Source organism: Amia ocellicauda, chromosome 5 (assembly GCF_036373705.1).
Source record: "Amia ocellicauda isolate fAmiCal2 chromosome 5, fAmiCal2.hap1, whole genome shotgun sequence".
NCBI classification, from domain to species: Eukaryota; Metazoa; Chordata; class Actinopteri; order Amiiformes; family Amiidae; genus Amia; species Amia ocellicauda.
The window spans coordinates 21,651,120-21,675,852 of record NC_089854.1 but is presented as its reverse complement, the minus strand read 5'-3'; the positions used below and the strand labels follow the sequence as shown (position 1 = coordinate 21,675,852).

The following is a 24,733-nucleotide window of genomic DNA, read 5'->3' as shown; positions in this document are numbered from 1 at the left end:
TGGGACTCTGTTTATATAGGCATATCCTTCCACAGATCAGTGCGAATGCCCATTGTCCCTATGAGCCTAGCTGCCCCTGGGCCACGCTTCCTCTGAAGTGCTGGCCAAAGCCTTGGAGGAAGATCACCAGCGATTACCTTCAAGATCAAAGGGTCACGTGAGGTCCGGGCTGTAATGAGGTCAGGTCGAGGATGCGTTTTATTTAAGCTCCTCTAATTAGTGGTGGTAAGGGCTGCACTCGGACTGACTTGCTGTGAGTCACTCAATGCAGTCCCCATTTCGGTGACGTTAAAGGCCCGTAGTGACACCTCCGCTTGGCCCGGAGGCACGGTGAGGCTGACAAATCCTCTTGACCTACATCTGCAAACAGTCATCTCTTATCCCTGCCTCCTGTGAGCTGTGCAGCAGGGGACCTGTCGTCCTTCTTGTCAAGAGTCAAATCTCTCTCTAACTCACAGCGGTGTTGTTTGTAACATTTATTCTGAGATAAATGGGAAATGGTCTAACCTTGGGCTTCTCAAGGTTGTAGTTGTACACCTGGGATACTCATGTGTACCTAGCTTTGCAGCCGATTACTTATTGTCGTCGTCCCCCTCCCACAGGAATCTAGTAAAGTCGAACTAGAGGTCAAGGGAGACCTGTTGTTGGTAGTTCAAGGACATTTTTTCAAGCAAATCAAGTGTCTTGTGTTCTCAGTTTAGTTTGCATTTTGCAGAATTGACAGAAGGGGATGGTGGTCATATTAGGCTGTAAGAGGCATTGCTTTTAGTGCTTTATCATCCTACAAACGAGAATAATAACTCTCCCTGCCTTGCTCCTGGGACATGCATTGCTCAACTAAAGCTTTTCGGTGCCTCTTCTCTTACTGTAAAGTGTAGTTCCTTCCTTCCTTACAGAAACCTCACACCTTCACAGGCTCCATTGTTATAATTATTTTTTCCTCAATGCCCTGACAATGAAAGAGGTTTTTAAGAATTTCAGGTATGTGAAACACGGACATGACCTTCCTGTGCATTCCAGTATCTCGATGCCAATTCTGATCTTGCTCACTTGGCGTATCCCTCGGTGCACCCCTGCCGAGCATGCGGATTTGTGTTTGGCTAGGTTCCTTTTTTTGATGCTAACCATTAATGTTAGAGCTGGGAGGCAGAGATTCTGGCAGAGAGTCAGTGTCAGCTGCTGTAAAGATTCATGGTAGGGGCGTTGGGGTATGGTGCATTTAATCTAAAACCAGCTTCTGTATTCTATAGCTGTCCTTATCTGTTCACCGTCTGTACTTCTTCTGTATCTGAACTGTACTGTGGTGCGTCTTGTTCCCATAGCCTTATCTGTTAAAGAAACCCTGTCACCCATGAGCGACCACATGCATGCAGACTTTAAAATCTGCAGTATGCATTCCAGCGACTGCAAAGCAAGGAGAATGGTATTTGTCACCAAGCGGGTTCTGTGACTGACCCGTTTGTCATTCGATACGTTCTTACGTCAGTATTTGCGCAAAAACAGACTGTGGGTAAGGCTTTGCAAACCCGTGATTCTCTTTAAATGTCCTGATGACTTGTGGTTTCCAATGTGCCTGGGAAGGCCGGTCATCTGATGGTGCGAGATGAAATAGTGAAAGAGCGTCTCTCACTAGCAAACCTGAATTTTGAGCGGGAGGAATGAGATCGTGAGACGCAGCCATGTAGCGGGACAAATCGCTTGGTCACCCTTGTTTATCCAGAAGCGCGGGCCCTTTGTCAAGAGCGTTCTCCGTGATTTTCTTTGGTTTACCTTGTCCTGTTTTTATTGGAAAGTGTCTGTCAGCTGGCAGGCTTGCTTTCCTCTTGTCTCGTGGGCTCATCTTGCTTCCGGTGCTGTGCTGAAGGAATGCCGAGCTTACTTTGGGCCCGAGCCAGGGCTCCTTGCCAAGCACTTCCCCATCCTCAATCCAGGCGTGTGCAGGTTTGATCCCAGATAAGGATCCTGCACCAAGTCTTACAGTCTCCAGTGTGGAACCCATTCATTCCCATTCTGCTCTTTTCCTTGGCCTATGCTCAATCCCTCACTCCCTTCTTTGCCACATGTTTCCACGCAACGCTTGACCTCATGTGTCGTATGGTTCATCCAAACAAGGTGACCCTCAGCCTCTGTTGTGAGGTTGTGTTGACATTGTTCAGGTGTCCGACATCCTTTGAACTCTGTCATTTATAACTCACTGGAAAGTCAGATCCTTCCGACAGAACATTGATTGTGTTACCAAAACACTTTTCTGCTGTGCCCTGTTTATTTATTTGATTTATGTACGTATCGATTGCTTGAGTTTCACACCTTTTTTCCATTATTTACTGTTATACATGGCTACACCTTTTCTTTTCATAATAAGCCATTATTGTGTGACATTGTGCCATGAAAGCTCTTTGGGATATGACCGATTTGAAAGACTTGTTACTGGGATCTCCAGTTTATGTCAACAGGAAGTGCATCTGAGAATCTGAGGTATAAATGTGGCCTATCATACCTCATACACAAGCCATTTGGAAAGTTACATAATGTTCCCGGCCTCCGAGCTCCCTTCAGCTTACTTATGAAGCGAGCCAGTGAAGCATTTAAGCAAATCACTGATACAAATATTTCTGCATGAGGTCTCGAACACTTTGGCGTGTTGGTAGATTTGAATTCCCTGGCGAGAGCGACGGCCCGCAGCCTGGCGGTCCTCACCGGGGCCCGGCGGCCCTCATTTGCAACAGCTCATCTTCTCCAAGGTGACTTCCTCTCAGTTTTGCATCGCATCTCGTTCAGCCAAAATGTGCGCACAGTCGCTGCTGCTGCACTGCTGCTGCTCCTGGGTCGATGACCTCATGTGTTTTCACATTATAAGTGGTGTTTCTATAGCAGCCAGCAGGGCAGCCTTTGGGAACCACAGAGAGGCCAGAGCTGTAACTTTCCAGTGTGTTCATGATCACTCGGCCATTAAGGCAATCTGTTTCCTGAAGTTAGCACTTTCTCCCCCCACCCCCCACACTGCGGTGCTCGACAGCAGCCCTGTCAGCACTTGACTGGGACTCACCCTGTCAGGGTCACTTTTTAAAAATGTAATTATTAATTTACTTATTTATAACAGTAATCATTCCCTCACAGCTTTTGTCTGCAGTGTAATTACACAGCGCTGTTTCATCACTGTAGCACAGGGCTCTCGCTGCCGGCTTTGTCGCTCCGATCCAGGTCACAGTATTGCAGTTACGCTAACTCTGCAGATTCATAAAACAAAGAATTCAGGTTTTCTACCAACGTGGCATTTCTCTTTCCTTATACAGCTCTTACACAGCTTCCCCCCCTTTTTTATTTTTATTTTGTTAGTTTCCAACCCTTCCCATCCTGTGTTCTTTCTACGTGTGAAATTAAAAACGGCTCTATACGTGTGGGGTTGTTTTGCATAGCTGAAGGACACTGCTGACCTGCATAAAGTAAAGCGGTCTGCTTCTAATCAGGTTGCACAACTGGGTGGTTACGGTAGTGTGGATAAATAATCCCAGTTGCACAGTGGGTCTGGAGAGTCTCCATGTTACATATTAAACGATGCTGGTTAACTGTTGCGAAGAGCAATTCTTTGTATGTTTTCCTGTCACATGGCACTCCAGCTTGTGACTTTTGTAATGCAGGAAAAGCAAATATAAAAACAATCATAAAAAGCTAAAAGCAAAGCTGCTTTTGTATCTGCTCATTATATTTAGCTTTGTTTGAAATTCCCTGGTGTTTGTTGAATAGCCCAGTACAATGCGCCATTGAGAGAATCAATCGACTCATTAAAGCCTCCCAGGCCTGGCCCATTGATTGTGTGTCTGCCCTGTGTGTGGAGGTCCTCGCTGGTAGGTGAGAGTTCATGCAGCTGAAGCGCAGTCTGGTTCAGATGCCCCGCAGCGCCCACATAACCCTGTCGATCTTTGCTCCATCGCGTCAGTGCGTGAAGTGAAAACAAATGGACCGGTGTGACGTTGGTTGTGCGATATGTCTGCAGTGCTACAGCTCCGAGCTGTGTTGCGTAGATTCACTTTCATCAGTGCTGACGGCAGACTGTGTATCCAAAACATCACATTGTGCGTCCCAGTGCTTTATTAAAAACAACTTCTACAATCTCGGTCATAATGTGCCGTGTCAGTGTTTGCACAGACTAGTTTATAGATTTTTAAACATCTACACTTTCTTTGTTTGTTGTGTTCTCCTTGTTTTGTTTCAGTTGGTCGGCTGTGTCGTGTTGGAATCTTTCTTTGTAACTGTGGGAAAACCTATTTAAATGATTTTAAATAGAATTTGTGCTTTGTTCTAAAGTCAAGGTGGTCTCTAGTGTATGTACTCCCAGTGGCTTAAGAAACCAATTAATTGAATGTCCACACTCTGTTACCCCCCCCCCCCTGCACAAGACTTTAAATAAAAATATCTGAAATTGAATCTTTTAAATGTATCTGTGTTAGAAATTGGTAGGCAAGTAAAATGACGGAAGCCAATGTTTAATCATGTGTCCATCACTGCACACTGGTCTCCGATCGAGCCCATACACTTCAAACATCCTATACCCTGCCTGCAGAAAACCCCAAATTATTATTAGAACCTGACCTTTCACATGGCTTGCTTTGGTTACCCAATGTATACATTGATATTGCCTGCCGAAAAAAGTAAAAAAACCTCTGCCAGCAATTGTTATCACGGTGCATTAAGCTGCAGCAGCAGAAAGGTTAAGATTGTTTGTGCAAGGACTGTTGTAGCATTAGGACTGCAATGTGGCCCGATCACGCTGCCTGTGATGAGAGTAGAAGAGCCATCTTTGAGTGTCTCGCCGATGAGCCAGTTATCCGCTGGATTTGGGAAATGAACGAAGATTAGGCTATGTCACACAAAGTGTTTACCTTGGGAGAAGGTGTGTACGCTTGCCTCTAAGCTGTTTTTGAACTATACTGAGCCGTCATAGAAACGCAATCGAATCCCAATGCCTCTACAACACAGTGGCAAGACTCTGAAATGACTGTGTATGTTGGCCAAAAAGGAAAAGGCCAGGGAGTCCAGTTACTAACACTCAATATCAATTTAAAACATTTTTGTTTTGTTTCCATGGTTTGTTTCTCCTCTCACATTACATCCTTGTTCTTTCCACTGAGTCACTGTCGCCTACACAGTAACACGGTGTACTGAAAGGCAAGGATGTGCACCGGCTGAGGGACTGACTTAATCTGGGGATTATATAGATGTATGCAATATGTCAAAATGAAGTCAGACCGCTGAGCTCAGCCGGCCCTGCCTGCGTACGTCGCTTGTGCAAAGGGTGGAGATGGAAGGAGGGAGATGTATTGCTGCCCATATTTTTCAGATGCCTCTCGGAATTTCAACCTCTTGCTGCAGTTCGGGGTCTTGAAGGGTGTCGAGTGGCCCGTCCTCAGAACTCTCCTTCCAGGAAGGCTCGGCGCCGCAGCAGAGCGAAGAGACTGGGCAAGCGATGCGTTGGATGCGATGTAATTTGCATTAAGCATGTCTGAGCAGGCTCTCCGGCAGGCAGGCAACGTGACTCCCTGTTAAATGGCTGCGGCAGGCCTCCCAGCTCCCAGTCAGGGGCACGCGTGACAGCAGCATGCACAGGACTCTCGCAGAAAGACTGAGCTCTCTGATCACACGACTAGGGCTCGTCTCCAGTCTCGGGTGATCTGGTCCATTGCTGTTGCCTTTTGGTCGTGATACTGTTGACCTATGTTCAAAAGATGCAGAGAGAGAGAGTGTGTGTGTCATTCACATGCCGATGGCCACTACTTTGATTCCCATCACTGTAAAGAAACCTAGGGATCAGGATTAAACCATAAAGTTTAATAAACAAAGCAGCAACAACAAAGAGCACAGACTCGTCTATGGTCACAGTCAATTACTGCACCCTGCCTGATCTAGAAATCGAGACACAAAAGGTTCTTGCCCGGTAATCCCTGGGAGTTTCCCCACAGAAAGTGAAGATATTCTTTATTTTCAGCCTTCCTTTATGCATGAGCCCTGAAGTAATCTCTTCAGTGTGTCAAAACTAGTGCCTTCACATCACCTCCTGCTCAGCTGAGGCCCACGAGTCTCACTCCTGGGGCTGCATAGGAGCTGAGGACGTCAGAGCGTGCAAACACGTTTAAAGGCTTTAATTGGGTGTCTGTTGTGCCAGGAAAGACACTGGAATACACAATGTATTCATAGTAATCATAAACACTGAGATAAGAGAGGATCGAGTAGTAATACGGCCTTCTCGAATGAACCTGGCAAGGAGCTCAGAGTTTATGAGTCAGAATGAAGAAAAAACAGTTTCTGGTTTAGTTTCAAATGTCACCGTTTTATTCACGGGAATAGAATGACTACATGGCTTTGTAAATAAACCCCTTGCTGTCAGAAGTCTTCTCTTGGTGACTAGTTTTAAGTTATATCCACAGGTGATCTGTAATTTGACTGAGACAGACGACGAAACCCTCGTCTGGGCGAAACCCCATGAATGGCCGTCCTTTTTTCATCCATCTGGCATGATCTAGAATACAGTTCCAAGGAAAGGTTTTCAGACCGAGCCATTGGGAGCCTCACACACTTGGGTAAACATTTACACGGTGAAGTCTTATGAGGCGGTGTTTAACTTCAAACCTGGTTGTTCTGCATTGGCCGAGTAGAAAGGTTTCCTTAAGGAACCAGTTAACGTTTTTGGGGAAAAAAGTAGGCCTACGTGACCCTTTCCTAATACAAACTTCCTGTTTTTGACTTGATTTGAACTTATCAGTTACAGTGAAGGCTTTTTATAGGGAGTCCAGTGCAGCTCAGGCTGTGGAAAGCTAAATATCTCTCTCTAAATGTTCTCTTGTCTTTACAAAACCCCCGTGGAACTTAAAGTGCTCCCCAAATATTACGGTGCAGAATGGGGTTGTCACAGCTGTGCCGCCATGCTGACTGTCCTGATAGCGGTGTCTCGCTCAGCTGGTTAGCGAGTGCTCTGTGGTTTATGTCCCTGTGTGAATGTAGGACACCATACTCCCCGAGTCCCCCGAGGCTGGCATGCTGGCTTATTTGCGTCATCTGGACATATGAGAGCAGCCGGGCTGGTCGAGCCTCCTGCGCTCCCTCTTCCTCCCGCAGGGTGTTGTTTGCGAACGAGGGCCATTGTTGATCGTGGACCTTTGGGATTTGGTCGCCACTCTTGCTTCAGGGCACAGCAGCAGAGCAGGATGCTGATCGAAAGCTATAATTATCTCTCTAATCTGTCCTTTTAAGATGTTTATCATGGGTTTCGTTTTTTATCTCTTTAACACCCAGACGTTTCCTTTAAGCAGTTGCTTCACAATTTTCTAAAACTGTGAAACTGTTCAGAGATTGCCTGTCCTTGATGCTACTAGCAGGGAGTGTGGGAGTGTGGTACATGCAGCACTTTAATAGTGAGTGAACTGGACAATTCCCAATACCGCACAATGCCTTTAAATCGCAAGAAACCTCACCAGATCCGAGCTTCTGGAACTGAAGCTATACTGAATAAGGATCTGTGTATTGCATTATTATTATTATTATTTTTGTAATTTAGCTGACGCTCTTATCCAGGGCGACTTACATTTGTACCCATTTATACAGCTGGGAATTTTACTGGAGCAATCTAAGTGAAGTACCTTGCTCAAGGGTACAACAGCACTAAGCATGCAGTAAGACATATATTCAAAGGCTACAGAAAAATTGAAAAAGCTTGTGAAAATGCTTTTAATCAACTGTTATGACTTGTGTAACTTAAGATGTGTTGTTGTTACAAAAGCAGGGAATGAAAGAAACAACCTTGAAGAGTTCAAAGAGTTCAGTCCTGTCCCCACCCTGTGTGAAGCGACAGTCACGCATGGTAACTTTTTTTTCCCAGCTCATGTGTGCAGAGCCAGGGGGGAGAAGGTGCTGGCAAGAAACTCGGGTAAATAAAAGACAAGAAAGAGGGGGAAAAAAAACACTCCAGAACAAACAACTGAGACTCGTATTTCACAACGCCCGACAAAGCAAACACTACTTTTAACACAACCCAGAGAGTGCTTAAGAAAGCGCCACGCTGACTTTTAATGTGGAACAAATTACAATATTCACTCGCTGGCCGCCCCGGGGGGGTGTGAGGCTTTGGTTGACCGCTTGTACCCTACACTCTGCAGGGACGTGTTCAAACCGCCTTGTTTTTACTAGTGCATATTTTATATTTTACAGAACCGACCTTGTATGAGATCAGTCTGACCTCCCTCTCTCTCTCCCTCCATCCCTCTGCCCCCTTTTCTCTCTCTCTCTCAGGCCTACGAGAGGCGGTTCCCCACGTGCCCTCTGATCCCGATGTTCGTGGACAGCGACATAGTCAGCGAATTCAACAGCGAGGACGGCGCCGTGCACATGGTGGAGCGCCGCTGCAAGCTCGATGTGGATGCCCCGCGGCTGCTCAAGAGGGTACGGCATGGCGCGGCGTCTGCCATTACTGAACGCCAGCTTCCCAGATATCAAAGGCCCCAGATTAGTGTTGTTTTTATTAGTATTTGTCCTCCTCACGGTTCAAAAGGACAAGAGACACAAGGTCCTGGCCCCACAAGGCCGCAGTGTCTTTAGGATCTCATTCCAAATTAGCCTAATTCAGCTAATCCTCTTAATTGGACCAGTTTAATGACTTTTCAGAGTTAACGAGTTGATAATGGCAGGACGCCTATAAAACCTGCTGGCTTGCAACCCTCCAACATTACTATTGTGCCTCCCGAGGGTGGATCATTAAAGTTAAAGACCAGGGTACACGTGAAGCTGGTTTTATTTGCTTTGCGCTTGGTCTCCCTGGGCCTGTAACGCAGCTCAGAGTTGTGAACGCCTCTCTCCTCCCTCTCCCTCTCCAGATCGCGGGGGTCGATTATGTCTACTTTGTGCAGAAGAACTCCCTGAACCGCAGAGAGAGGACCCTCCAGATCGAGGCACACAACGAGACCTTCTCCAACCGGGTCATCATCAACGAGCTGTGCTGCTACAGCGTAAGTGGACGGGTTGGACGGATGCTTTGATGCGTCTAAACCTGATAAAAAGCACAACGCTCGATCACAACGTGAGCCCCTGAATAGAAACTCCTCATGAAGTCAACCAAGTGTTCTCCTTCAGTGTTTAAATGCAGCGCAGCAGAGATCAACCTGCACACGTGACAGACTCGCCACTCGGACACGTGCTGAGGATTCAGTCCGGCACACGGGCCGTTACATGACATCTGTGTCGAAATCTTAAAAATAAAACGTAATGGCGCTGCTGTGAAAAGGGGTTTTGAACCTCGATGCACTTAAAAGCAGCGCATGTTGCAGAGTCTGAATTATTATCACTCTCTCCTCCAAACATCTCCTCAGTCTCGTGCCTGCCTCTTGGGATTGTGGGTGATTTTGATTGGGAGTGTTTGTGGCAATGGCACCGTGTTGACCATCAACCCGACTGGCTCGTCAGAACTTAAACCCTTCCTTAATTCCCTTTTACTTATATTTGGACAGTTTATAGTGTGAGAAGTAATTGTAGCCACTATGAAATGCTAGAAGACGATAGTGGGTTTGCTTCTCATTTATTTGTATCTTTCTGTGTGTCTCTGGGGCTTCAGGTTCACCCAGACAATGAGGACTGGACCTGTTTCGAGCAGCTGGCCAGCCTGGACATCAAGTCTTTCTTCGGGTTCGAGAGCACGGTGGAAAAGATCGCCATGAAGCAGTACACCAGCAGTATTAAAAAGGTAAGTGATCTCCGGGACCGATTCCTCCCATGTGTTTTTGTTTTGATCCGAGAGCAGTGAAGCTGGGATGGCAGGCAGGTTCGCGTCGAGTTGCCACATGTCGGGGGTGTGGCGAGGCAGGAATCTGGTCATTCCTGTTCTGTTCTCGCTGCCCCCCCCGGCTGTAGCTTCACACAGATTATTATCATCATCGTCGTTGTTATCGTTACAGGGCAAAGAAATCATCGAGTATTACTTGCGGGAGCTGGAGGAGGAGGGCGTGACGCACATCCCACGCTGGACTCCTTCGGCTGTGTGTCCCGCCAAGGCCACCGTCACTGCCAGGCCCGAGCTGCCCATCTCCCCCGCCATCAGCATCCCCATCGCCAGCGCCAAGGAAGCCCCTAAAGAGACCCCCAGCCTGCCAGGCAGCCTCACTGAGCCGCTCACCGGCACCCCCGACGGTCAGTCCCGGCCCCGAGTCTTACTGTCAAAGCATGTCTTTAAAAAATAAAATAAACCAGGCTAATTAAGAACCTCTCAGGAGGGCAGTCTCCATGTTTACCCTCCCCCATGTTCACGTCTCTCTCCGTGTCCCGCTGCAGACAAACTGGAGGCCGACTACATCGAGCGCTACCTGGGCGACCTGACGCCGCTGCAGGAGAGCTGCCTGATCCGGCTGCGCCAGTGGCTGCAGGAGACGCACAAGGGCAAGGTGAGCTCTCGCACCCGACCGGTGTTGTTTGGATGCGTCATCATGTAATAGTTCTGAGGCGGAAGGCATTCAGTAGTTCACTTTCGTGTTTCGGTTTCTTTGTTTTCTTTCTAATCAGTTCATCTGTTTGTAGTTTTTATTCCTTTTTTCGTGGAAAGTGACTGTGGTTCTCTGGAGCTCTATGAAAGCGTTTTAATTCAGTGGGCATGTTTTATCTTCAGGTTTGGCTTATAAGGACTTCATTAGAGTGACTTTGTACCAGATGTAATAACAGAGAGGTGAACTGAAGTATGTCATGTCTGTGGGGGGGTGTATGTCACAGGCATGAGGTAGAAGCAGCCAAAACCACCCATCGATGTGGAGGCAAAGGAAAACCAGTGGACATCCTTTTTTGAGTAGTAACTTTCAATGAAATGCAAGGTCTTATTCTGTGGGTGAAAAGGCAGTCGATTAATCTGGCTCTCAGCGACTTTCGGGTCAACACTAGGCAGAGTGTTACATCAGTGTTGGAGAAGCGTCTATCTCTGCCCAGTGTCGTTAATCCTGCAGCGATCTGGAAGCTAACTCTGCTCTTATGTAAAGCACTCTGGTGTTATTAAACTGCCATGCAGTCCAGCTAGCGCGTGGTGGTTTTTTTGGGGGGGTTTGGGGACCACGGGACCCGTCCTCTTATTGATCCGTCGACTCCTCCTTCCCAGATCCCCAAGGACGAGCACATCCTGCGCTTCCTGCGGGCGCGCGACTTCAACATCGACAAGGCGCGCGAGATCCTGTGCCAGTCACTCACCTGGAGGAAGCAGCACCAGGTGGACTATCTTCTGGAGACCTGGACCTCCCCCCAGGTCCTGCAGGACTTCTACACTGGCGGGTGGCACCACCACGACAAAGGTAACTGACCGATCGCTGCTCCTGCGTCCGGGGGATTGAACTAAGCCGTGCAGGATCTGATCGGGCCGGGATTACGGCAGGTTTAATGCGCTAAATGGAGTCTATGAATAGCCATCGGGACATCCTGCTCCCAGATTTGGAGCTGGTAATTTTTGTAAATTTTTTTCATTCTGTACCCTCCTAATATGGCATCATCGTCTGGGGTTGTGGTATTGTACGGTTTTGTAAAGCAGATAGATCATAACTGGTAGAAGTAATAAAAATAGTTTAAATAAAAAATAGAAACGGGTTCAGAGAGGCTGAAGGTTCTGGTGCGTTTTGAAGCCCGTCGGCGTGGTGTGCGCACATTCCTCGCCTGCTCAGACACGGCAATTGTTTACATTCCTCGACTTCATGCATGGTGCTTTCTGCTGGTGGTTTTCTCGGGCCAGTGGGCAACCTGGCTGTTCCTGACTTCTCACCCCACCGGGGTCTTATCTGTGTCCAGATGGAGACGTGACCCCTGGAGATATTCAGAAACCGCTAATTGTTTGCAGACCATGTTTTTTGTGTTTTGTATTTTTTTGTTCTGTGTTTTCATTTGTTTTTGTTTTTTTGCCAGAGGGTAGTAACTACATCTGCACAAGAGGGAGATTTTAAAGTGCTGACTGCAGAAAATGACTTAACCGGTTTTACTTCCCGTGTGGGTTTAATTTTCGTGAGGTACAGAAACTCGCTGAATCGGCAGACTTGGTGTCTTTTTTGTTGGCCAAGTTTAGTGGTTGAGGGCGCCGAACTTGGCAGACTTAGCCAGCCCTGATCTTTGTATTTGTGTGACAACATGCCGATGCTTGGAATTAATTCTGAATCACTGTGAATTAAGAGGTACTTCCCTCCGTCTCGCTCCTGTGAAGTGTGTTTACCTTGATTAGGATAAAATCCATCTGGTTTAGGTATTGAGTCTGCGGATTGCCGCGTCTTTCTCCCCGTCTCCGAGAGTCTGGCTCTGCCTCTCTCTGATTAATCACAGATAAAATTAACGCTCATTATCAGCAGCTCCCCAGATGGTTCGGGCGAAGCTAGATTGCTTCTGATATCTTCTGATATCTTCTGATCTGGCTCTCGTAATCAAATGTCTCTTAAGGACGCAGACAAGGAGAAGAGAGAATAGACACTGTTTATTTATGGTTTCCACAACAGTTTGATGCTCCTGCCTCCCCAGATCGAGTGTCTTTGTTTCCGCCCGGCGTGTCTCGATGCGATTTTGCTCTCCCTGCCGCAGTGCATTGATTTCTCTCCTGGTTTTTAGATGGCCGGCCTCTTTACATCCTGCGGCTGGGACAGATGGACACGAAGGGGTTGGTCCGCGCCCTCGGGGAGGAGTCTCTGCTGCGCCACGTGAGTCGACCGCTCACTCTCCCCTCCCTCGCCATCTGTCTCGGTCTTGAGTTCCCATGAGAGTGTTTTTGATCCCCCTCTCCTGTCCTTTTTCTACGCAGGTGCTCTCGATAAACGAGGAAGGGCTGCGGCGATGTGAGGAGAACACCAAAGTCTTCGGACGACCGATAAGGTATTAGGGTGTAGCTTTTTTAATATACATACTGTAACTATATAAAATGTGTTAATGCAGCGTTGCTGTCATTATTATACGCACTGGTAGATGCACAGAGTAGACTTCCTTTCTTAGAATACAGATACACTCCCCATCTTGTGCCAGCCCTCTCTGTTTCTGTCAAAGCTGTTGAACATACATATGTCATACATAGCATAGCCATACATGCATACATAGCCAGCTCTGCCTGTGTTAGTGTAATATCCCACTGCCGTACAGCACAGTGGGCTGAATGACTGTCGGAGATCTTGTTCCAGGTTATAATGGGGATGTTTATTTTATATAGTTTTCTTTTGATGGCATAGAAAGCTCTTTGGGCTTTCACTGCCAGGACAAAGCTCCCTGAAGCACTGATCTTCAGTCCGAGGTGATGGTAGCTCAGGGTGTGTTCTAGGGCGGTGTTGTCTAGAGCACTGGTTCTCAACATTTTTTTAGGGAAGGCACACCCAGACACTTGGAATTATCCTGAGGCACACCACATTATATAATCACAGATTGTATTGCTTTTATATTGCTAATTGTACATAGGCAATCAGTGCACCATGCATTCCCAACAGGCAAATCATTACTACCAAAAATACAAAATAGGCCTACCATTATAAACTTATCAGTCCAATTGCAATGGCCAGTCTGAAACCAGTTGAGGTTTAGATTTTTAGAACCGATTTTCTGTGCAATTGCACCATTTTGTTTCAAGATAAACAATGTATCCGTGTTGATGACTAAAGACTTTGTCTCAAATGGAACAAGTGACAATCTTAAACATTGCAATGAGCATTCCTATTCAAATAGAGAAAAAAACACTATAAAACTGAAATAAGCTAATATAGCATTGTATTCATTTTTAATTATTAATCAGTATTAATTCAAATAAAAACTACTTTAACTTTATTTTGCTAACTAGGCAATATAAAAGCCAAGAAAAATCATGTCAGAATACATATATACATGATAAAATAACGTATTTAATTGGAAAACAGTTTATTAACAACGTACTGTATGTGTATGTGCTTGAATAGTAATTGAAGATTGAGGTGATATAAATTAAAAACAATTGGTTGACAAATACTGTGTGTGCTGCTATTCATAGCCTGTTGTGGAAACAAAAAAAACTGTGATACCTGTGCCTGTTTTGTGGCACGAGGTGTTTAATCCTTGAGGGAATTGTTGACAGTGACCGGAGTTCTTGCTCCACAGATTTCAGCCTCTCTTTGTTTGTTCTTGATGTTTTGAGCGTATTTGCTCACCTGTAACAGTTCGGTTGTTTTCAAAAGTGATGTGCTGTTGTGGAGCTTTGCCGCTTATTGAGCTGCATGCCAGTTCCTTTTAGAGGCTGGCTGACATAATTTGCCTTCAGACCTTATATACAAAAGAAATGCCAACCTAAAGTATGAAGAATTATACATTTCTAAAAAGTTAAGTCTTATAATAAAATCGATGTGTTAAGAAATGTGGGGGGAGACTTATTTTGAATGCAAACGACGTAAGTCACTTATATATATAAAGTATAGCCTATCTATTTAAATATATATTTAAAATGCCCTCAAAAGTATAATTTAAAGTAAGTTAAGAGTATTGTAATTCAAATCATAGCCAAAACACTTAAGATGTAGGATTTGAAATAATTTCATAAATATCGGGTATAGTTTGTTTTATCCAACATTGTCTGATAGGTCCATTTTCTTACTTTATTGTTTCACAGTGATTTTTCACAGTGATTTTTCACAGTGATTTTTCACAGTGATTTTTCACTGTGATCTCCAGGCAGCTGCTGATATGTAATCGGTGTCATCAGCAAACATTTACCGTAATTTCTTTATTTTGTGAATTTTGAAAAGCATTTTTTTCTTTTTAGTAAAAATGCGCTTCTATGCAATGCTAAACGGTAATCTGCATAACAAGAATAAACACTAACCGAAGCATACTCAAATGCAGCGTTACTTTAAAAAATACTTTATATTGGTCTAGAGGGTTTAGTACAGCGCTTTACTAAAACATTTTTTGGTTTACAAGTCCTATGTTTGTCAACTGTATGAGTTATGAGCAACATTGTATTAACTTTAGTTTACTATTTCAAACGTGAATGGGGGTTTAATTAAATGTAACGTTAGCTAGTAACAGTATTTTTTTTCCCCCACGGAACACCTGCACCCATCCTATGGAACGCCACTGTTCCCGCAGAACACCGGTTGAGAAACACTGATCTAGAGTGAAGCGGTATCTGCTCTCCTGACATCTGGGCTTATTTTGGAAGATCATTATTTTGGTCTTTTTCATGTTTACTGCCAGTGCCCAGGCTGGCAGTACTGCTCCAGCAGTGCCAGCTGCCGCCGAAGCCCCTGTTCTGTTGGCAAAAGCAGCACTAGGTCATCTGCGTAGAGCAGGAATTTGATCTCATCGTATAGGGTGAGGCCAGGATCTGCAGACCGCCCAACACTGTGGCAACTCATCGATATAGATGTTGAACAGTGTTAGACTTGTTAGACTCGTTAGACTGCAGCCCTGCCTCACTCCACACCCCTAGGTGAAGAACTCGGTCCTTTTGTAGCCAATCCTTATTCCACACTTGTTTTCTGTGTACCTTGATTTTATTACATCATAAACTTTACCCCCTACACCACTTTGAAGTAATCTATAATCTAGTCCTTCATGCCAAATGGAATCAAAAGCTTTTTTGAAGTCAATGAAACAGGCAAATTTCTTTGCTTTTTTGTATTACATGTTTGTCTAAGGTGTGTAGGGTGTAAATATGCTCAGTGGTGCGGTGTTTTGGGAGGAAGCCAGTCTGACTCTTACTCAGGACATCGTGCTCAGTAATAAAAGGCCAGTACCTGGGCATTAATGATACTGCAGAACACATTCCCCAGGTTGCTGCTCACACAGATGCCCCGGTAGTTGTTAGGGTCGAATTTGTCTCCACTCTTGTATATTGGGGTGATCAGCCCCTGGTTCCAGATGTCAGGGAAGCAGCCTGAACGCAGAACTAGGTTGAATAATTTAAGCACAGCTTCCTGCAGCTCTGGGCTATGTTTGTCATCTCAGGGCTGATGCTATCCAGTCCACAATCCTTCTTGGGTTTGAGTGCCTGGAGTTAGAATTAGCTCTTGGAAGGAAATTGGAAAGTCAATTGTGTTTTGGTGTCTTTAATTGATTTGTTCTAAGAGTTTAAGTTTTTATTAATTTGGTTTTGATCTTGTTAGATCTTTTTCTTGGATGTCTATATAGAGGTTTGCATAATAGCTTTTCCAAATCGTTCCGTTTTGAATTTGTGGCTCTTGTTTTTCTGCTGTGTTTAGATTACAACACACCAACAGAGCCCTTTTAAGACATAGAAAACTGTGGGAATGTGGAATAGTGTTTTCTGTCTGATAGTGTGTTTGTAGTGTTTTAGTGTCTCACAGTACCTTAAGCATAAATCTGGGTTGTGTGGTTGATGTTTCTGGTTAGATACATTTTTTTGGTTGGTTTTAATTTTGCCATTATAGCAAGCAGCCTGATCAAAAATTGTGTTGATGTGTGCAACTGCCAGATTTAGTCCTGTCACATTTGGCTGGAACTGTGTGTTTAGGAAGGTGTTAATTAAGTTAGTAATTTTGGTTGAACTATTTAACTATTAAATATTAAAGTCCTCTGTGCTGTTTGGAGCCCATCTGTATGATTGCTTAATGTTGTACAGCTTACAGGGCTGTGATAGTGTGTGGGGACTGTGAATCTTTTCAGGAACACAGTGATTTGAATATAATTCCATATATTGATCTCTGATGTGGTTTATTTCAAATTAATAATTAATTTCACCAAGAAATAACACACAACTATATTTTTAAGGAGCTCATCTTGCTAGTGACTGCTCTCTCTCTCTGTCTCTAGCTCCTGGACGTGCCTGGTGGACCTGGAGGGGCTGAACATGCGTCACCTGTGGCGTCCGGGCGTGAAGGCACTGCTGCGCATCATTGAGGTGGTGGAGGCCAATTACCCCGAAACACTGGGCCGTCTGCTCATCCTGCGCGCCCCCCGTGTCTTCCCTGTGCTCTGGACACTGGTGAGCAGCAGGCCCCTCCGTCTGCCCCTCTTCATCAATGTCTCTCTCGCAATCTCTCTGTCTGTCTGGCTGTCTGTGTGTCTCTCTCACTCTCTCTCTGGCTGTCTGTGTCTCTCTCTCTCTCTCTGGCTGGCTGTCTGTCTCTCTCTCTCTCTCTCTCTCTCTCTCTCTGGCTGGCTGGCTGTCTGTCTCTCTCTCTCACTCTCTCTCTGGCTGTCTGTGTCTCTCTCTCACTCTCTCTCTGGCTGTCTGTGTGTGTCTCTCTCACTCTCTCTCTGGCTGGGGGTCCGAGACGGGGGGGCCATGCTGTGCCGGTAATCTCATGCGAGCCTCCTTTCGACCCGTCCGCAGGTCAGCCCGTTCATCGACGACAACACGCGCAAGAAGTTCCTGATCTACGCCGGAAACGACTACCAGGGCCCCGGCGGCCTGGTGGACTACATCGACCGGGAGATCATCCCCGACTTCCTGGGGGGCGAGTGCATGGTGAGTGTGGGGGGGGGGCTTTCGTTTGTCTGTGTCTCTCAATACACAAAGGGGGTCCCTCTCGATAAATTAAGGGGTCCGGGAATGTGAGAGGCAGCCAGTGTCTGTGAAATGACCCGAACCCCACCATCTCTCCTGCAGTGTGAGGTTCCAGAAGGGGGGCTGGTCCCCAAGTCTCTGTACCGGACCACCGAGGAGCTGGAGAACGAGGACATCCGCCTGTGGACAGAGACCATCTACCAGAGTGCCAGCGTCTTCAAGGGAGCCCCCCACGAGGTAGGTCGATCCACCCGCCATTCCTCCCAGGAAACCGAAACTCGAGCTGGAGTTGTATTGCTCTGTGTGGAAGTGTTAAGAAGGGCGCCATCTGCTGGTTTCCCGCTGAAACTATTCAGACTTTCAGACACCTGGAATAGATCTAATAGATTAATTGATTGATTAATTGGTTCTGGCAGCAGGTTCCGCACACACTTTTATTGCGCTTTATTCGTTTCCAGTTATCGATCGAGATCATCGACGCCTCCTCGGTCATCACGTGGGACTTCGACGTGTGCAAGGGGGACATCGTCTTCAACATCTTCCACTCCAAGAGGGCCCCCCAGCCGCCCAAGAAGGACACCCTGGGGGCACACGGCATCACATCCCCCGGGGGCAACAACGTGCAGCTCATCGACAAGTCTTGGATGCTGGGGCAGGACTACAGCATGGTGGAGTCGCCGCTCATCTGCAAGGAGGGAGAGAGCGTGCAGGTGAGGGCCGAGACTGAGTCTGTTAAAGAAGCTGGAGGACCCGCCCCACCCTGCTGGTTTCTGTTCCATCCAAGTTCTCAATTACTTAATTGAGAGCTCAGTTGGAACAGAAACCAGCCGGGTGAGAGGAAGAGGCAGTAGTTCTCCTGGACTGAACTGCGTAGACGTTTTTCGGTGTCGGTTGTCCTGGCTCCTCACTACCCGTCCTCTGTCTCCACCCCGCAGGGCTCCCATGTGACCAGGTGGCCGGGCTTCTACATCCTCCAGTGGAAGTTCCACAGCATGCCGGCCTGCGCCACCACCAACCTGCCGCGCGTGGACGACGTGCTGGCCAGCCTGCAGGTGTCCTCCCACAAGTGCAAGGTCATGTACTACACCGAGGTGCTGGGCTCCGAGGACTTCCGGTGAGCCTTGACCGATTCTGTAACCACCGGGCCGCGGTTCATGCCGGCAATAGTCCGGGACACTCGTTTCATAACCCCCGCCCCACCCGGTTTCATTTGCCTTCCGTTCTCCGGTGCGCCGGCTAAAGATGTGCGGATGTGTGCGCCCAGATGTACAAGAACGGGGGCCAAATGACACCACTGTGCAGTTGTGTTTCAGGTGGTTCTTGTTTTTGCGTCCTTTCCTTCATTTGCGTTGCGGTCCGTCCTGCACACTGAGGGACCGGGCTGGACGATGGCAGGACACGTGCAAATGAAACCAAGGAACTGGGTCTCCGGGGGAAAAGGAGTCTAGGATTGAGTCTGACTGGAAGAGAGAGAGAGATAGATATAGATATTTTGCTAGAATGGTTGGCATCAGCACCTTTTTTTATTTACAGTACAGTAACATGTCGCATATCTGACTGCCGTGGGACCCGAGTACGAAATATGTACGAAAATAGTTATACACACTTGTGAGCACTACTAAATGCACACAGTTTGTGTTCTTTGAACTGTGATTACTGTAACAGAATTTAACTGCAGTATTATCTCATGGCTGAGCAAAATACAGTGCAATGAACCCTAAACGTGTCGGATGAAGTAAAAACAATGTAAGCAATATCAAGCCTAAAACTCGAGTATAACAGAGAAGTGACACTGTGCTGTAGATATACAGTATTACTGTACAGTACTTGCATTCATGTGTTGGATGAAAAAAAGTATTGAATGCGGCTGCAAAGATTATTTAGCCTGGGCTGGTTTGGTCGACGCTCTGTGGTTATCCACTCCACACAGACACCGCAGTAAAATATTTTATTCCACAGGTAAGTATGCACAGCTATTGACAGGATTTTCATAGTTATAATAAGAAAGTTACTAACGGTTGGATTTCCTAATATTTTAGGAAGTCACTTGAGAGAGAGAACAGGGAGAGAGACAGACAGAGAACAGACTGAGACCAGGGAGAGACCAAGAGAGAACAAGACTAGGGAGAGAGCGAGAGAGATGCATCGATGAAGAGGGGAGAAGTAGGGGGCCACTGCTCACCATTTTTGTAATGGTCAAATACGCACAACTCGCATGATCCGTCAGGGCGGATATCCGACAGATTACTGTACTACCAACATACAGTTACACCTCCTCTAAAGTCAGTATTGGAGGAAACATGCAGGTCCTTTCTCAGTGTAGACGCTTAATCACAATTCCCTGTTTGTCTCTCTGTGCTCCTCTCTGTGTCTCACTCTTTCTCCCAATCCATCTTTTTGTTTCCCTCTGTAAAGAAACGCTTGCTGTGATGTGCAGAGTTTGTAAGTGAATTTGAATTTACTCGCTGTCTTCATTAGGGGTGTCGTAGTCGTCCTGATGCTGCGAGACGCTGGGTGCTGCTGCTGACGGTTGATCTTGTTGTAGAAAGAGAGTTTCCTGCTCCGCTCAGGGGCCAGATAAAGAGTCCTTCACCCTCGGGGTCTGCTTGATCTGACCTCAGGCTCAGGACGAATTCGCAGTCTGAACGTAGAAGAGAGAGTTGGAGAGGGGCAGACATTTCTCATTTTCCCTTGGGTCCCCTTTGATAGCATTCCTAAAATTTGGGTTAAGGTAAAAGATCTCTGTTGGAGATGTTTGGCCAAGAACTCTTACCGCCCCCTAGAGTAACTCGGCCCGGTTGTCTGTTCTCAACGCTCATCCAAGTGGGCTGCTCCGATCAATACTCACACGAACCCAATCGGCCCACAATCAGGGAACAGACGTCACCGATAGACACTCCTCTCTCTCGCTCTGTCTTCAGAAAGGGTGTGAAGGTTTCTCTGTCTGGCCCTCACTTTCCTCCTGCTGGTTCCTTCTGTACAGTTCTTGGTTTCAAGGGGTTATTTACTGGTTCGGTAACTGCATTTCTCAGCTTGTCCTGGATGTGTCGTAGTGTGGGTCGGTTGTGTGTGTGTGGTCAGTGTCGGGTATGGACCAGGAATGTCAAAAGGGGTGCCAGTTGTTTTTGGTTCTTCTGGTTTGTTTCCACTGACCATGCATGACTAACAAACCAGACCAAGCTGGACCAAGTTTTCTGTGAAGAGAGTATGATCTCTTCACAGAAAACACCCCCCCACCGTCAAATCACGTTGCAGTGGTTTAGTGCCTCTTTGTGCAGGTATTTAAAGTTCCTGCTGAGGTGGGCATCTTACAATCCCTCTCTCTCTCTCTCTCTCTCTCTGTCTCAGGGGCTCGATGACCAGCCTGGAGTCCAGCCACAGCGGCTTCTCTCAGCTCAGCGCCGCCACCACCTCCTCCAGCCAATCGCACTCCAGCTCCATGATCTCCAGGTAGTGCCGGGGACGGAGGGGAGCGCAGGGGAAACCCCCCGGGGGAAGGAGGGACATCCGCTAGACGGACAAACCCCGTCCTACCCCGTCCCCCTGCAGACGATCCCCGACAGAGGCAGCCCGTGCCAGACTGCCTTACTAACCCCCCCCACGGTCTCCACATCGTCCCTCAACAACGGCACAGTTGCACAACCGAATGAGAAACGGATTAAAAGAATACAAAAAGAAAACGAGAAGCATTTAAAACGTAAAGGGCTCTATTTTGCACCTTGGGATCTGTTTTCCTAGCGGCCAGTTGGGAAACATCAGCAGCTCTCCACGGCGCAGTGACTGTGCCTGATCACAGAACATACAACTTCATGCGAAACAATAAAAAACAAAAAAAGATTTCTAGTTTTAATGAGCGGGTGGCGGCCGGTGTCGTGCCGTGCCAAGCCCAGGAGCTGCCCACCACCAAGCACACAGTTTCTGATCTTTATTTAGGTCAAGTTTAGATTTATGAGGTAGTAAAGTAGCCAAATATTTGCCACAAGCAATAAGTACAATTGTTTCTACTCTTATGTGTAAAAATCCTCTGGGTGCTATTGGCAGAGGTGTCCCTGATCCTGCAGTGCTCAGCTCAGGAGTCCTTCCGTGGGCTCTGGCCCAGGGGTGGCGTGAGAAGACGGCACTCCTCGGGGGGCCGGGCAACAGAGGTGCCCACCAGCTCGTGTCCGTGGGTCTCCCGTTTCCCGTCCTCCCGCTACGATCAGGTCGGGTTCTGCACCCAGGGACGCCTTCCACTGGTTTACAGGGATGTTCATGCTCTCGAGGACTGGAAAAAAACAAAACTGCTGTTTATCTAGCGTGTGGTTCTGACAACATGACCCGAAAGGGTATCGAATTAAGCCATCGGAGGAAAGGTCGAATGGCTCCTGTTGTGCTGATGCTGCCGTCGGTCGGGTCTGGTTATCTTATCACTGCAGTCCTGGGAGAGCTGGGTGGGGTCTCCGCCGCAGGGGGCCAGACGCACTCGCTCGCCCCTTCCGTACGGTTTACAGCGCGGGGATTCAGGGACGTTGTGCCCGTTGGCAGGAGACGGTGTCTGGAGGGTGACGTGTCGGTGGATTAATAATTAATGGATAAGTAATTAAACAAAGCTGCGGCACACGTTTGACGGCCCTCTCAGGACTGCCCGGAGTCGAAGACAAACGCCAGGGGCTCGTAAGCAATAATTGAGAGAAACTGTATAAAAGAAAAGACAGCCGTTACGGTTTGCCAGTTTTCGGTAAACTAACACTTGAAATTCCCGACATTTCAGGAGCACTGCCTTGGTGTTTGCGTAGGGTCCCGTCCGTAGCCTTTTAACGAGTGAACGGTTGTGTGAGAGTGTGGATCGGGACATCGCCGTAGTCGCTTTTATTCATTGGTTGAATTGCGGATTCTTTTTTTTAATTTATTCTGTAGTTTAGATGTACTTCTGGTGTCTGTGAAACACGGCGTGGATGATCTCATACAGGCAGGAAAGGATTTAGTGTTTGTCTTACCTCATAGGACGCGGTATTTCTCTGATATCCGATGGAGAGAGACTTCTTCCACTCAGACTGGAATAGCGGACTTGAGTGAACAGGAATGTAGTTGACCGCAGGGAAAGGGAGATGTTTTCTACACTGTGAATACAAAAGAGCTCTCCAATTAACCGTGTCCTTGTGTGTATATCTTAAAGCACACTAAAGATGCAGAATCGGCCCCCCGTGTTCAATACGGGCCCCTGCAGTGCGGTCAGCGGTCTGTCAGAAGCACTGAGCTTCAAAGATGTTTAAGGAAATCTTCAAATGTCTTTGCTTTTGACTCTCAACTCTTTAAATGAGCCAACTACCCTGCATTTCATCCACAAAGTGATTTTTTATTTGTTTATATATATATCAACATCATCATCATTGAATGTTTTCAATGTCATGAGTCCAGTGTTTGAGTTGCTCGTCAGCCGGGCGAAGCTGGACTTCTCAATCGGTGTGTTTTGGCATAGCCTGTTTTCCCCCCGTGACCACAAATCCAGGAAAGCGTCACTTGTCGGTCAACGCAGTACCAAAAACCCGGAGGCGAGACGTGCCAGCAGAAATACCTCTCATACCTCTCTCGCTTCAGGCAGGGCAGTTTCCTTCCCTGGCCTTCAGGTAATCGTGAAGGAGACCTCGGCCAGCCAGGCAGGCTCCTTGACTCTATTTTTTGGACTCTGCTTTTTTAAACGAGTGTAAATGAATTTGAAATGGATATTTGTACGTGTCGATAACTTGCAATAACTAGACGTTGCTGTACAGTGTAAGTAACACTTCAGAATGAGATCTGTACGTTTGTTTATCTGGGTTTGTGAGAGAAGTCTCACTCCCGTTGGGCTTTCTAATTGTCGGCTGTGTAAATTAATCGTGTGGGGAAGAGAGACTCGGTTTTCCCTCTTTCCTTTCTTCTTCATTTTCCCAGTTGTTGTCATGGACTGGATCTGCTTTCAGGAGCGTCCCGTCTCTGTCCGTGTTGTCCATATCCACGTCTCTGTGGGGATGATTCGGTGCATTGAGGTTCTGTCTCTTTAGGTCAGACTTTCTCAGAACTCCCATGATGCAGTGTGGTGATCTTAAGCATCGTCACAAACAGGAAGTGTTTTATTGGAAAGTACTTGTATGTATATATATATATTTTAAAAGCAATTGTTGACCCGAAACCCTTGATTCTCAGCACAAACCCAGTTTATCTCTCTAAAGTCGCCGTGGGAGTCTGATCTGAGGCAAAACCCAAAACCTCCTCCTGGTTCTTGGTTTGCAATGAGAGAGAACTTTGAAGTTCCAGCCTGAATTTATGGCACTTACAGTATAATTTCAATATCTATAAAATGTTAATTAAAAATAGATGGGTACCTTTAAAAAAAGCTTTAAAAAAGGAAATTTGAAAATGTTGCCTCATTCACTTATCCTTCCCCCAGAAACCCATCGTCTGTCCCTTTTCCTCCATCTCTCTCAATCTCTGTATGTCTTGCATATCTTTGTGTCTGGAGGATTTATTAATAATAATGTATTCAAGTTTTGTTTGAATTAATATACACATATAGCGCCTTTAAATATTTTTTTGAAATTATTAAACTTGAATTCTGGGAAAGAAAACAAATGGTGTGTTTTTATTGCATCACACTCTGTTGTTTGCCTTCGTGTTTCTGTAAGACCATGAAGTGTCATTTGTGTGGCTGCTAATTAGATCTGAAGAGCCTCGTTAAACCTGTGCGCATGCGCTGGCTGGATATTCAGGGTTCGAGGCCCCAGTAACCAGATCAGCGTTGCTTTTCTACTGCACTGACTGAAAGCACTGTATTTACCCTGCGCTTCTCGTTGCGCCACTAGATGGAGCCATTGCCATTGATCATACAGTGGTAATATCTCTAGATTAATAGTCGTTTTTACATCATAACCCCGTTATCATGCATCATAGGAGTATGTACAATTAAGTAGGTTAATGTGTAATGTGTAGCTGTAGTGTAATGGCGGGTGTGTTCATGTTCGTGATAGTATGTGAGTATATGGATTATTATCGATCATACAGAGGAATACAGCCTAGTTCGCAGGTCATTATAAGCGTATTCACAATGCCCACACGGTGGCGCTCTTACACCAGTTATCTGCACAGAACAGGGACGCGTGATGTGGATTTCATCCACTGCCATCCTGACAGTCATCGGGTCCATTCTGGCGCTGCTTCAGTGAAATCCTAGAGCACAGAGAGCAGCCACTCGGGCTACCAACTCGTATTACATATCCAATCACTGTCGGCTGCGGACAACAGTATCATTATCATTGT

General features: G+C 46.6%; 1 protein-coding gene across 2 annotated transcripts in view; it reads left to right on the top strand.

Annotated features, from left to right (window-relative positions):
* The window catches only part of LOC136749774 (SEC14-like protein 1), a 34,094-nt gene extending 10,045 nt beyond the window's left edge, over positions 1-24,049 (top strand). The window contains exons 3-17 of one of the 2 annotated variants that reach the window (XM_066704309.1): positions 8,281-8,430; positions 8,862-8,993; positions 9,596-9,724; positions 9,936-10,167; positions 10,309-10,418; positions 11,117-11,306; positions 12,595-12,683; positions 12,785-12,855; positions 16,765-16,936; positions 17,288-17,422; positions 17,564-17,698; positions 17,920-18,171; positions 18,397-18,575; positions 19,877-19,903; positions 20,810-24,049. In XM_066704309.1, the coding sequence (XP_066560406.1) occupies positions 8,281-8,430; positions 8,862-8,993; positions 9,596-9,724; positions 9,936-10,167; positions 10,309-10,418; positions 11,117-11,306; positions 12,595-12,683; positions 12,785-12,855; positions 16,765-16,936; positions 17,288-17,422; positions 17,564-17,698; positions 17,920-18,171; positions 18,397-18,575; positions 19,877-19,903; positions 20,810-20,915 (2,109 nt within the window). In that variant the 3' untranslated portion in view covers positions 20,916-24,049. The remainder of the gene's footprint in view (positions 1-8,280; positions 8,431-8,861; positions 8,994-9,595; positions 9,725-9,935; positions 10,168-10,308; positions 10,419-11,116; positions 11,307-12,594; positions 12,684-12,784; positions 12,856-16,764; positions 16,937-17,287; positions 17,423-17,563; positions 17,699-17,919; positions 18,172-18,396; positions 18,576-19,876; positions 19,904-20,809) is intronic. The other variant, XM_066704310.1, reaches the window with a different exon arrangement.
* The last annotated feature ends 684 nt before the right edge of the window (positions 24,050-24,733 follow it).